General features: G+C 47.2%; 1 protein-coding gene and 1 long non-coding RNA gene across 2 annotated transcripts in view; both read right to left on the bottom strand.

Annotated features, from left to right (window-relative positions):
- The window catches only part of LOC136174394 (uncharacterized), a 1,095,937-nt gene that overhangs the window by 35,992 nt on the left and 1,047,051 nt on the right, over positions 1 to 12,894 (bottom strand). The window lies entirely within an intron of this gene.
- The window catches only part of PAMR1 (peptidase domain containing associated with muscle regeneration 1), a 76,521-nt gene that overhangs the window by 30,443 nt on the left and 33,184 nt on the right, over positions 1 to 12,894 (bottom strand). The window contains exons 4-5 of the mRNA XM_065944555.1: positions 4,516 to 4,630; positions 529 to 746 (exon numbers count right to left, since the gene is read on the bottom strand). Coding sequence (XP_065800627.1) covers positions 529 to 746; positions 4,516 to 4,630 — 333 coding nt within the window. The remainder of the gene's footprint in view (positions 1 to 528; positions 747 to 4,515; positions 4,631 to 12,894) is intronic.

Raw genomic sequence — 12,894 nt, 5'->3', positions numbered from 1 at the left:
TGTCCAAGCCACATGGTTTAATTTGCTAGGGACCAAAGCTAACTCTCTTAACCATGAGAGCCCTAATAGGAGCTCCAGAGCCAAACTCTGCAGATTCCTAGTTCCATCTCCAGAACTGTGCAACCACAGACAAGTGACCTGATCTATCTGTGCTACAGCAGCTTTACAGGAGAAGTAATAATTCCTAGTTCTGGTTCTGGTGAGCATTTCTGAAATACCCCTTGCCATTTCTTTCTGCCTTCTCAATGTGCAGGTTGTTTCTGAGAACCCAGCAGGTGGGGTTTTAACAAAGCCGGGCAGGAAGAAGAGGGATACACAGAAAAGAAAGTTCATCTAGAGTGCAGCCGTAAAAAGTGACATTTGGGAACTTCTCTGGAGGTCTAGTGGTTAAAAATCTGTGCTTCCACTGCAGGGGGCGTGGATTCAATCCCTGGTCGGGGAGCTAAGATCCCGCATGCCTCTGGGCATGGCCAAAAAAGTAAACTTTAAAATAAAATAAAATTCAATCTTTCTCTCTCTGGCCTTCACCTGTGATCTCCTCAAAGATGGCATGGAAGCCGTCGAAGTTTTTGGAGCCATCTGAGTGGAAGAGGATGTGGAGTGAGGAGCCCGTGCTTCGGATGGGAGCTGGCCGCTCGTTGCCACAGAAACGCTTGATGATCTGGCTGTCGCTGCTGTCCCCGTCACGGACCTCAACGTAGTCATACTGGCACATGTAATCAAACTCCAGGCTCAACATAACAATCCTGAAGGAGGAGAGGGTGACCGCAGGAAACAGGTGAGGCCCCGAAGAGTCCTTCTACCCCCCAACCCTGGGCAAGTTCAAGGCCAGATGATCAGCAGGCCTCCGCAAGAGAGGAGCTATTGCCCTGACCTGGTAGAACCGTGGTCCTGGTAGAACCGTGGACCTGGAGGACTTGATAGCAGGTGCATTTCCTCCCCTGTGTGTAGGCAGATGTACTGTGTGCAGGTGTGTGGACATATGCCAGGAGCAGGGGGCGCCACAGTCCATGCCGGGAATCTCTGCACACACCAGCTCCTCGTTCAGGGGCACTTCTCACCCCCAGCCTGCACGGCTGGTTCCTTCCTAAACTCAGAGCTCAGCTAAAATATTCTCTCCTTAAAGAGGCTTCCCCGACAACTCTTTCTAAAGGAGAGCCCTTGTTTTCTTCATAATGTGTACAGACATTTTAATTTCTCATATTTATCTCCTTGATCTCATGAGTGTGTGTGTGCACACATGCATGACTGTCTGCTTCTCTAGACTACGCATTCCTGGAGGCCAGGGTGTGACATCTGCCTTATTCCATCACTCTTTGCTTAAAGCCTAACGCAGTGCCTGGCACATGGAGACAATAAACAAATGTTGTTGAGTAGGTGACAGAACGGATAGTTCAATTTTACAATTGGAGAGCGAGAGAGTGTATGTTATCTTAAAGACCAAGTAAAGGAAAAAACCCTGCATACTCTTCTGTCTGATGGAAGGATCAGAAGATAATTATCCTCTTGGTAACAATAACTCATGCCCCAAAGAGTAGAAAAAGTATATCATATCAAAATTTCAGAATCGAAAGAGACATATCTTTGATTATCTCAAAGGGATCTTGGGTTTGGAAATAGTGGGGTGCAGCAGATCAAAAAAGCAGAAGATAAATCCCTAAGCTCCCATTTCCAAGAGGTAAGAAAAGAGGCATACACACAGCAAGGCAAGAGAGGAAAAGATAACGTTTCAGAAGATTCCCAAGGGAATGCCTGAGTATTCAGGGTCACAAAATGTACATCTGTATCTTCTTCCTCACATTCTGGAGAAGTGGGAATAGACAGAAGAACTCAGAACTGCCACCTGAAACGTTCGGGCTAGTGCCACTTCTATCACCTTGGGTAAAAACTTCAAGGGCCAGAATTAGAGAACTATCAGGATGTTGTAAATGCTCTTAAAGATCTTATTTTGAAATGATCACTGAGTATGACTAGTGTTTACTTTTCAGAAATTTTAATCACAAAACCTTTTGTAAGGCAGTGTAAGTCCTACTCATAGGACTTAGCAACATGTTATAGTAGCAAGGATCTGGTCACCACCAACTCACTGCTGGCCTTGAGCAATCACTTGCTTCTCTGGACTTTGGTATCTTAATTTGAAAAGGGGGAGGATGTGGAGGGGGGAGCCAAGGCCACCACCAAACCGAGATCACAGCTTTTTCTGAAAGTGAAACATGCAACCTGCACTGACATTCACTCACGCATTCACTCATTCAACGCATCTTCGGCAGGTCCGCTCTGTGACAGACGCTGTTCCAGGTGCTGAAAACACAGCAGCTTCCCTAGTAGACACAGTGTCTGCCCTCATGACTTCTGATCTGGGGAACAGACAGCAAGCAAGGAAACCAGAAAACAAGGGCATTCCAGAGAGTGCTAAGTCCTAAGAAAAGTAGAGCAGGTAAGAGCTCTGAGAGTGACTGGGAGGGTGACCTTTCTACATACACGGTCAAGGACATATCTGGGCAGACGCTTAACTGGTGCAACGGAGCCAGCCATGTGCAGGTCACGGGGAAGAGGGGTCCAGGCAGGAGAATCTGTAAGTACCAAGGCCCGAGGTCGTCATGAGCATCTCTGAGGAAGTGAAAGGAGGCAGGGATGCTACACTGACAGGCGGTGCGTACCTGGGAGAATGGTATGAATGAAGGTCAGAGGGGAGAGTAGGAGACGTTCTGTATAGTGAGGAGTTTGGATTGTATTCCAGGCTTGAGAGAAACCACTGGAAGGGTTCACCAACGGAATAATAATTTGAGACAGGATTTTAAAGGATCACTCCAATCACTCTGAAGAGAGGAGATGACAGAGTCAGCAAGAGTGGAGGCAGGGAAGCCAACTAGGCCACGAGAGAATCCAGGTAAGAGACGGTGGCAGTTCAAAGTAGAATTTTTGCAGTAGAGACAGTGGATAGACTTGAGATTATTTTACAGCTGAGTAAGTAGATTCTGTGGTGACCTGGCTGTGGTGGGTGATGGAAAAGGGAACACCAGGGATGATGACCAGCTTTGGGGCCAAGCACTAGGCTGCAGAGTATTTTTATCCTTATAATTATCCCTGGCCAGCAGGTCCAGGTTTGCAGGGAAGAAACCTATATATTTCTGTGCCTTCCTAGGACCCTTTCCTGGGTAGGGGATGTGCTTCTCAACCCCTCCAACATTTTGGATTTCTGGTTGGTGGAGCTGGGGAGGGGGAGCTGATTTCTTTTCCTCCTGGGTCTTAAAGAAGCTCTTCAGAGGTCTCTGAGGGGACCATTTGTCCTGGCCCCTGAGTTGCTGAAAAATTAGTCTGTGGCATCTAACACTGTCCTTATCACACTGGAAGATCCAGCCTGGAGCCCATTCGGCAGAATGGTGTAGCCTCTCACTTGCTCCTTGAACTTCCTCTGGGAAAGTTCATTTACTGAACCTTCATCCTAACCCCAGGACCTTAGGGAACAAGAAGACCAGGAACTGAAGGGTGGCTTTGATGAGGAGGGTTGGGAAAGGGACCTGAGTTCTGGATCCTGTCAATGTGGGGTACAGTGTTGCCCGTCTTGCATGACAGAGTCCCATCGACAAGCCAGCTGACATATGGCAACCAGTGGGCGCATCAATCCACCCAGAAAACACCGACTGGAAGCTGTGCTTTAGAAGATTAGAGATTTCTATCACCGCCAACATCTCCATGAGTTAGAAAAGGGAAGAGCTAGGTGGACAATGTCCCTAAAAGTCCTGGGGTGAGTGGGCCACTCTGCTTTTCTAAAGAGGAAGAGTAGAGGTGTCTGCCAGGAGAGAGGAGAGACCCTGGAAGCAGGGAGCAGTTCTCTCCACTTGTTTTATGCAGGAAGGGTCTATCGGGCACCTGTCATGTGTACCACGTCCTGTTCCAGGCTCCTGGACACAGCAGTGAACAGTTCTCACAAAACAGGATGCACTCTAGTTACAACTGGGTCCATGGCATAAATTAAACATTTGGGTGGACCCCAAAGCTTGAAAAGATGAAGGGCTTATCTTCCACACAAATGAAAGAATCGGTTTATTGGTTGTGGAGGTGGTGGTTGGTTTCTGAGAACAGCAATGAAGGCAGCTGTGACAAGCATAAACCCCAATGTAGAGTACAAAGTCCTTGAAGGTTAGACCTATTTCCTCCCCTTCCATAGAATCCAGCCAGTACTAAGTGATTAGGTGACCTGGTCAAGATTATGGGTGGGCAGATTGCTTTCAGCACTCTGTTCTGTCATATTGGTGTCTTCCTTGGGTTATGGTCACCTGAGCCTCACTGTCTTTAGCCAGTGAGTGACAAGTATTTAATTGGTGGTAGTCTTACCCAGGCCTTATCCCATAAAATCACTAAGAGGTAAATGGAAAGGCTCTAATATACATTTTCTGCTTTCAAGAATAAAATATAGATGGTTAACCCTGATTACTAGGGTCCAGGACCTTTGGTTTTGTTACTGCACTTCCTTAAAACACAGGTTCCATAATTCGGACCCCAGCCCCTTACCTGAGTTGGATGATAAATCCAGGTTTGGCGTGGATGGTCCATTCACAGTGAGCATTCAGGGGGTAGCTCTCCAACAAAATCTGACCCTTTGGAACACGTAGAACCTGGCCACATCCTGAGAAGAGAAGATTGAGGCATGGAAATTGGAGTCAACAGGAAAGAGATGGTAAAAGGTCTCAAAGCCTCTGATCTCACCCCACACCCCTGGAAACAGCATGGGGAAGGATATTTCTATTTCTCAAGCCCCTGGCGATATGCTCGGCAACTGGCAGTGAAGTATTAATTTATTTCACCCAACAGCTTGAGAAGGGAAATAGCATCATTCCAGTTTTCCAGATGGAAAAACGGATAACCAGAGAGTAAATAATTTGTCTAGCTATTAAGTGACAGAGCAGAGATTTAAAACCTAGCTGTATCTGAATGTGAAGTCCAAGCCACCCCCATTCTGTTTCTCCAAGACTGCACACACCAGCCTGCTGCCGCCACCATACAAGGCTCAGAAAGTAGGCTCTTCCAGCAGATCTACCTGGGACATTGTGGCCTTTGTTCAGCGTCTAAATTAAGTCCCTTTGGTCTGTGGCCCCTGCACACCCTCTGCTCCACACATATAATCCCAAAGCAACCCCTCTTTACCTGCCTCCATCCAATTAGAAAATGTATGTGTTAATTTGTTCTATTAGCAATTATGTAATAGTGAAGGCATTAGTTGCTCAGTTATGTCTGATTCTTTGCGACTCTATAGACTGTAGCCCACCAGGCGCCTCTGTCCATGGAATTCTCCAGGCCAGAATACTGGAGTGGGGAGCCATTCCAAGGGGTTCTTTCTGACCCAAGGATGGAACCTGGGTCTTCCGCATTGCAGGCAGATTCCTTACCATCTGAGCCACCAGGGAAGCAGCTCTCTAATGCAAATACTAGAAGTGGGACATGAACTCCAACCAGTTGGACTGGATTAGAGATTTTCAATTTTTTTTCTAGCTCCCAAGACCATTTTTCCCCCCAAACTCTTATGAAGACCACCAATTTCACTTTTAAAAGTGAATCCAAGAGGGGGTCCTGGTTGAAGTAGAGGCTGGGACCCCAAGCCCTCCATCCTCACTATCACCTTGGTCCCCTGAGTTAGTTCCAAGAAATCCCCAAGATTTGAAAACTACTGAACAGAGTCTTTAGTCAATTATATCACATCTTCTAGTGTTAAGATAAGCAGAGGTCTGTACCCTAGTTTTACAAGAGTTTACAAATGTCTTGAATTCGTGTTGTAGGAAAAAAAATTATCTTGGTCACGTAAATAAACTATATTTTCTGCCAGAGTTGGCAAACTATGATCCATGGGCCAAATCCAGCTCACTGCCTATATTTTAAATGAAGTTTTATTGGAACAGAGCCACATACATTTTTAATGCATTGTTTAAGGTTGGTTTCCAGACTTGAGTAGCTGCAAGACAAGACAGTAGAATCCACAAAAATGTAACTATTTACTACCTGCCCCTTTATAGGAAAAGTTTGTTTAACCCTATTCTACACAGAACCCAGTTTGACATCATAAACTCCAGACTTTCAGTTATCTTTAATAACCTCCCCAAATAAACTCCCATGCTCAAAAGAAAAACATGAACATCAGTGGATGGTGCCTCAAGGCAAGATGATGGTGGTAGTATTTCTACAGTGGTAGGAATACAGCCCAAACTCTGTTTGACAAGCTGTGAGGTCTGAGGCGTGTGACTTTTGCAAAACTGACTGCTAGGTTGCCCAAGTTATCTCATCATTAGGATGTTTATTACTTCTACTTCTGCGTTGGAAGCATCTCTCTCCACTTTCTAGGTGAGGCTCTTGATTTGCCCGGGTCTACATCATCTCTCTGCGATCCCCATCTCCTTGCAACCATCATTTTCGCCCAACTTTCCATTCCCCACATAGCTGCCAAAATGAATGAATTAAATCGCATCACTCTCTCGACTCGACCCTCCAAAGACTGTGTCCTGTACCTCACCGACCCCGGCATCCACGGCCCTGCCCTCTGTCCAGTCCCCGCCACCACTCACCCAGTCCTCACGCTGAGCCAGCCACACGGTCCCCTTCCTGTCCCAACTCCAGGCCTCGCGCCCACCGCTCCCTTAACCTAGAAGGTCCATCCTCTTCCACATCGCCTTCCTTTGGGAATTAAGCTCCACGGCTGCTTCTTCAAAGAGGCCTTCCTGGACCACCCAGCTAAAGTGGACCTTCATATTTCTGCGGTCCCTGCCATTACTTGATTTTGTTTTCTTTGTAATGCATATCACTGCTGGAGATTTTCTAACGTAGTATTTGCTTACTCCCTTTGGTAGAGCTAGGACTGCTCTAGTCTGTACACCTAGAATGGAAATTGGCATAGGACGTGTGCGCCATAAAGAGTTGTTGAATGAATAAAGGATGACACTGTGACGGGCCAGGGGCTGGCTGAACGGCTTACACACATTCTCTGGCTTAATCCTCACAAGAAAGCTGGGAGACAGCTGAGGCAGATGGAGAGATTGGTTTAGTTCTCCTTGGGGAGGGGGTGGGTAGGAGAGAAAGGATTGAGGAGAAACTAGGCCTGCAGGGTCCTGGTAGAGTATTTACTAATCACTGCCTTAATTTCACATTTTGCACATTTATAGATAGTTCCTAAGGGGATACACTACACACTGCTATTTAAAATGGAGAACAACAAGGTCCTCCTGTATACACAGGAAACTCGGTTCAATGGTATGTGGCAGCCGGGATGGGAGGGGAGTCTGGGGGAGAGTGGACACCGGGATATGTATGGCTGAGTTGCTCTGCTGTGCTCCTGAAACTATCACAACATTGTTAATTGGCTAAACTCCAATATAAAATAGAAAGTTAAAAAAAGAAAGCTGGGAGAATGACATTTATCTCCCCATCGCCCAGACGAGGAACCTTAAGGATGGGAAAAGTTAGGTGTTCCCATGGCCAGACAGCCAGGAGGTCGGAAGGCGGCGGATGACTGCTCTAAGTGTAGAAAGTGGTTGAGATGGGACGTCAGAGTCCCCGGTCCGTGTTAGTCCCAACCTTAGAGTCACCGGCTGTGTGGCCTTGGGTGAGCTCCAGCATCTCAGAGCCTCACCAGACCTGAGCCAAATGGGAATAAAACTGGCACCCACCCTGTTCATTTTGTGAGATGTGAATCAGATTATGTGCACAGAAAGCCCTCAGCAGAAAAACCAGCAAATGTTGGCTAGTTGGTGGCAGATCAGGGACCTAAATTTGAACCTGTCTAGTACCAGCGCTGGATCTCCGCTAGTACATGAACCTGTCTTAGGGTTTCCTGACCCAGCCTTCTCCTGCACCATTTTGAAGCAGCAAGATTTCCCATCCCCACCCCCAAATACATTGAATCTTTGCCCGCCCCGTCCCCCGCAACTATTGGAAATGCACGTGCCTTCTTCCTGCACACCTCACACTCCTCATCGCCCCCATCCGCCCATCTGCTGCCCAGCTACGGAAGTGATACCCTGGGTGTGAGAGACGAAAAAAGCAACCTTCCAGCACAGCCTCCGCCCCCCGGGGACTGGCAGCTTCCCCGCCACCAGGTGTTAAGTCCCAGCTCCGCAGCAAACCTCCCGCAGGGACCCCAAGTTAGAACCGGCAGCAGATGCTGCCAGCCAGCTTCTGGTTTCCTCCCTGGAACCAGACAGCACTGTCACAGATCCTCTCTCCCCATCTCAGATCCGGCGGAGCCGGCAGGCATTGGCCAGCCCCAGGGTCTCATGATGCCTGGGGAGTACTCAGAGTCCCACCCCTTCCCGGGCGCTGGCCCCTGGCCACATGGGATGCAAGACCACTGGTTCCTGGAGACCAGGGGCTGTCCTTCAGAAACAGCCAGGATTCCCAACCACACGCGATAGCCGTGTCCTTCATGATGTTTCCCTTCTCACTCAGAGGGGAGGGCAGAGGAGGCCTCAAGAGCGGGTGCAAGTTCCAAGCAGCCAGAGACACAGAGGCCACTTCTCATGCTTGGGGGGCCACAGTTAGTGGGCACCGGGAGAAGGAGAAGGCACCCCATGCCCTCCTCACACCAAGGGGCTCCTTCAGCCCCCGTCTCACTCTCACCCTCACGGGGAGTCCGAGGACCCGGGTGCAGGGCAGACTCACTGTGCCCTCTGTCCAGGGCAGAACACTGAACACAGCCAAGTGTCCCCGCCAAGGAAGTGCGGCTGGCCAACCAATCAGGTGGTCCTGGGTCTGAAAGACGGGAGTGGCAAGGCCCGGACGACGTGCTCGGGTTCCCTGACCATGTCTGGCTGCAGAGGAAGAGGTGTGCGTGTGTGTGCGTGCGTGCAGGGAATTTTGCCAGCCACGCCAGACTGGCCCCTGGGATCTCAAATCCTGGACTCATCTCCAACCCTGTGCCCTCCCTTATCCTTCCCCCTTGCTACAAACCCAAACAGGAGAGAGCTGGATAGACTCTGCTTCGACAGAGCTGAAAGGAAATCTTCATGAATTTCCAAACTAGAACGAGAGCTGGAAGCTTCCCCACAGCAGTGAACACCCCCAGCATTCTGACAAGTGTCCTTATCTCCAGCTGGGGGAGAAAGCAGGGAGGGGTGTTTCTGAAAAGCAGTGGGTCTTTTTTTTTAAATCTTTCCTCTTGGCTGGGGGCAAGGAGGACTGGAGAAAGAATTCCGATAGCTTCTTTTTCTTCTTCTTCTTTTTTTTTTGGCCATGCTCCACGACTTACAGGATCTTAACTGCCTGACCAGGAATTGACCCACACTCTCAGCAGTGAAAGCCTGGAGTCCTAACCACTGATGCATGCGTGTGTGGGCATGCTAAGTCACTTCAGCCACATCTGACTCTGTGTGACCCTGTGGACTGTAGCCCCCCAGGCTCCTCTGTCCAGGGGATTCTCCAGGCAAGAATACTGGAGTGGGTGGGCCATGCCCTCCTCCAGGGGGTCTTCCCAACCCAGAGACCCAGACATGGGTCTTCCCATGTCTCTTAAGTCTCCTGTATTGGCAAGCAGGCTCTTTAACCATTAGCACCACCTGGGAAGCCCCTGGAAGCCAGACCAGGTCCTAATCTCAGTTCAGACTTTTCCTAGCTGTGTGACAAGTTCTTCAGGTTTCCCAAGCTGAGCGTCCCTCATTTGGAAATGACAGGAGCACCTACAACCATGCTGTTGTTGCTGATTTATTATTTAAGGATTAAATGAGATAGTTACTCTATGTGAGGCATTTAGCAAAGTGCCTGGCACACATAAACAACAAATGGCAATAACACTGTCATTTCTCAAGTCTTGTCTGAATCTGAGACACAAATTTGGCAAAAGAATCACAGGTGACAGCTCAGGTTCTGACCCACTGCTCCAGGTCTCCTAAGAGCCTCTTTACATCATTGGCTAAAGCTCTGAGGCCTTTAGGCCCAGGAGCCTAGACAGGGAAGGCAGAACAAAAGCCTGGATGATGACATGGGAATGACCCCCACACCAGACTGGGAGCAGGAAGGACGCTGATATGTCCGTGTGATCTGGTTCATCCTACCCGGACCTGCTCAGCCCTCCGACAGGCACCTGGAGTGAGGACCTCAAGGGCCTCTCACTTCAAGAGTACAGAGGAAGAAGGACTGGACTCGGGCCCAGCTTCTGAACTGGCATCTTGGCTCTGCCGCTGAACAGCAGGAGGACAGCAAGCAGTAAAGTGGTTCTAGGTCTCTGTGCCTCGATGCCCTCTCCTGTAAAAGGCTGTGATGAGGATGAATGGTTCGTATGTGAAGGTAATCAGAGCAATGTCTGGTTCATGGTAAGTGCTAAGTGATAGCTTTCACCAGGGGCTCACGTCTTCATTAGGTCTCTAGAAATGACTTCATGGCTCACCCTGTGATCTGGCCTATAATTCCAATCAATCTAATACCTGACAATGGTTGCTTGAGTGTGTGTCTCCTCCATGACACAGTTCCGTGAAAGCAGGGATCTTTGTCTGTCTTGCTCACCTTTATATGCATGAAATATGTGCCTAATTAATTATTAACTGAATGAATGACTCTGCCATATTAAGTCAAGCCTCTTCCTGCCCAATCAAACCATTTTTGAAGCCTCCTCCCAATTCTGTACCAAATGGTCTACCCATTCAGTTGAAGCAGTTGTCCACCAAAAATACCATCTACCGCTTTGTTGCAAAACAGTTTTTCTCCCCCAGATTCATCACAGTCTTCACAAAAAAAGCACACTGAGATAACCCTGACAATCCAATTCAAAAGTTGAGGACTGGGCTAGAGCAGCATAAAAAATTAGACAACTAAATATTTTCTTTTTTTTGTGTGTGCTTCAGTTTGGTTGATTTTTACCAACCTATATTTAAATTTCCTGATCCTGTCTTCCATTGTGATCAATCAGCTGTTAACCCCCTCTGATTATTTTTAAATTTCAACTATTATAATGTGTTCAGTTCTGGGATTTCCTTTTGGTTCTTATTAATGCTTTCTAAATCTATTCTCAATTTTCTCATCTATTCATCCATTATAATTAATTACCTTTTCCTGTAGATCCTTTAATATATTCATTTTAAAATTATTTAAAACTCATCTGAAAATTCTAATATTTGATCCCATGTGGTTTGTTTCTCTCGACTGATCTTTCTCTTGACTATTGGTCCTATTCTCTTCTTGCTTATTCACAACAGAAAAGACATATTTTCTTTTGATTGGTAATATCTTTTCCTTTATTAGTCAGGTAGAATGAGGTACTGGTCAATTTGATCAAATCAGGAAGTAAGCTGGTTTGGGGCAGGACTGAGGCTATAATCCCTCTAGAAGCATCTTGAATGTCAAGCAGTGGGAACCTTAGAAAACTTATTTTTGATTTTCAACACTCTCCCTGCCCATCTTCCTACACTTCCATGACTGGAAGGTCAGGAATCTTTGAGCCTGTGAGACCATGAGACCCTGAGATGATGAATTTTTGAAGCTAGAAAATGACAACAACATTCCAAGATCTTCTGCTTTCTAGCCTCACCCCCAGCCTCTGCTTGCTCAGCAAAATTTCATTAACGAGAATTCTCAGTGGATAGGGTAATCTTTGGTTGGGGATCTTTTTTAGATGTAAGTTCAATAGGCCAGGCCACAGATTCATCCCAGGTCTGGCTGGCTCCTCCTCCGTCTCAGGCAGGCCTTCACCTGCTCTGCCCTGACCTCAGTAGCTGGCCTCAGGTAAGACATATTCTGGATCACTTGCTCTCCTAGGAAGAGCTCTTTCCTATGGAGTTTAGATTCTTTTAGATTCTGTGTTCATAAATGTGTGATGGCTTTAAGGTAAATTCTGAATTTTCTTTGATTTTCAGAGTGATTTCTTGCTGTTTGAACAGGAAGCAAGGCCTTTTCCATGTCCCTCTCTACCCAAACCAGAAGTTGAGCACTCATTAGTTCTTTAATAACATAAAATCTTCTGCAAAAGTTCAAACATTAATTCTCTGAATCAAGATCCTCAGCACAAAAGTATGAAATGCTATTCACCACACATACAATACTTGTCCTGGAAAGTAGCCTCCTCATGTGCTTGTGTTTAGTTGTGTCCGACTCTTTGCGACCCATGGACTGCAGCCCGCCAGGCTCCTCCATCCACAGAATTCTCTGGGCAAGAATACTGGAGTGGGCTGCCATTTCCTACTCCAGAGGATCTTCCCGACCCAGGGATCAAGCCCATATCTCTTGCATCTCCTGCATTGGCAGATGCATTCTTTACCACTGGGGCCACCTGGGAAGCCCTAATCTCCTCATGGCCAGCATATATCCTCTTGTTTCTTAGGGAGTTCTGTTTTATTATTTTTTCTCTGTGACCCCACATTGATTTCCTTCCCAACAAAGAAAAGAGAAAGGGCGCCCTTCAAGGCTCTGATTTAGTAATAATACGAATAGCAGCTACATTTATCAAGCACTTACTATGTATCAGACTCCCTATTGAGGAATTTCATAGATAGCACTTCATTTAACCCTCTCATTAATCCTTCATTAAATCCTCTGAAGGGGTACTGTTATTTCCCCCATTTTGTAAATGAGGAAGCTGAGATTTACAAAGATTGGGTAACGTTGCTAAAGTCACAGAAGGAATCATGCAACAGATGAAAATCCAGGTCCTACAGATTAAAAGCCTGGTTTCAAGCCCAGCTATTAACCACCACATAACACCATCCTTGATTTGTACCCAGTTGAGCACTGTTCCTTTGCTGGAGGTGTCAGGACACAAAAGCCCAGATTTCCATGAGTCGGTTTTCTGTAACTCCACCCAGGCGACTCTATTCTTCCCCAGCAGTACAGCTCCAGAGATTAGTAAATCAGTGGATTTACTAGGGTTACGCCATAAAAAAAATTAGGGTTAGGGTTAGTAAATCCACTGATTTGGATACCGGG

This window comes from Muntiacus reevesi, chromosome 9, assembly GCF_963930625.1.
Source record: "Muntiacus reevesi chromosome 9, mMunRee1.1, whole genome shotgun sequence".
Classification (NCBI taxonomy): domain Eukaryota; kingdom Metazoa; phylum Chordata; class Mammalia; order Artiodactyla; family Cervidae; genus Muntiacus; species Muntiacus reevesi.
The sequence above is the reverse complement of the archived record's forward strand: the minus strand, read 5'-3'. Positions and strand labels throughout refer to the sequence as shown.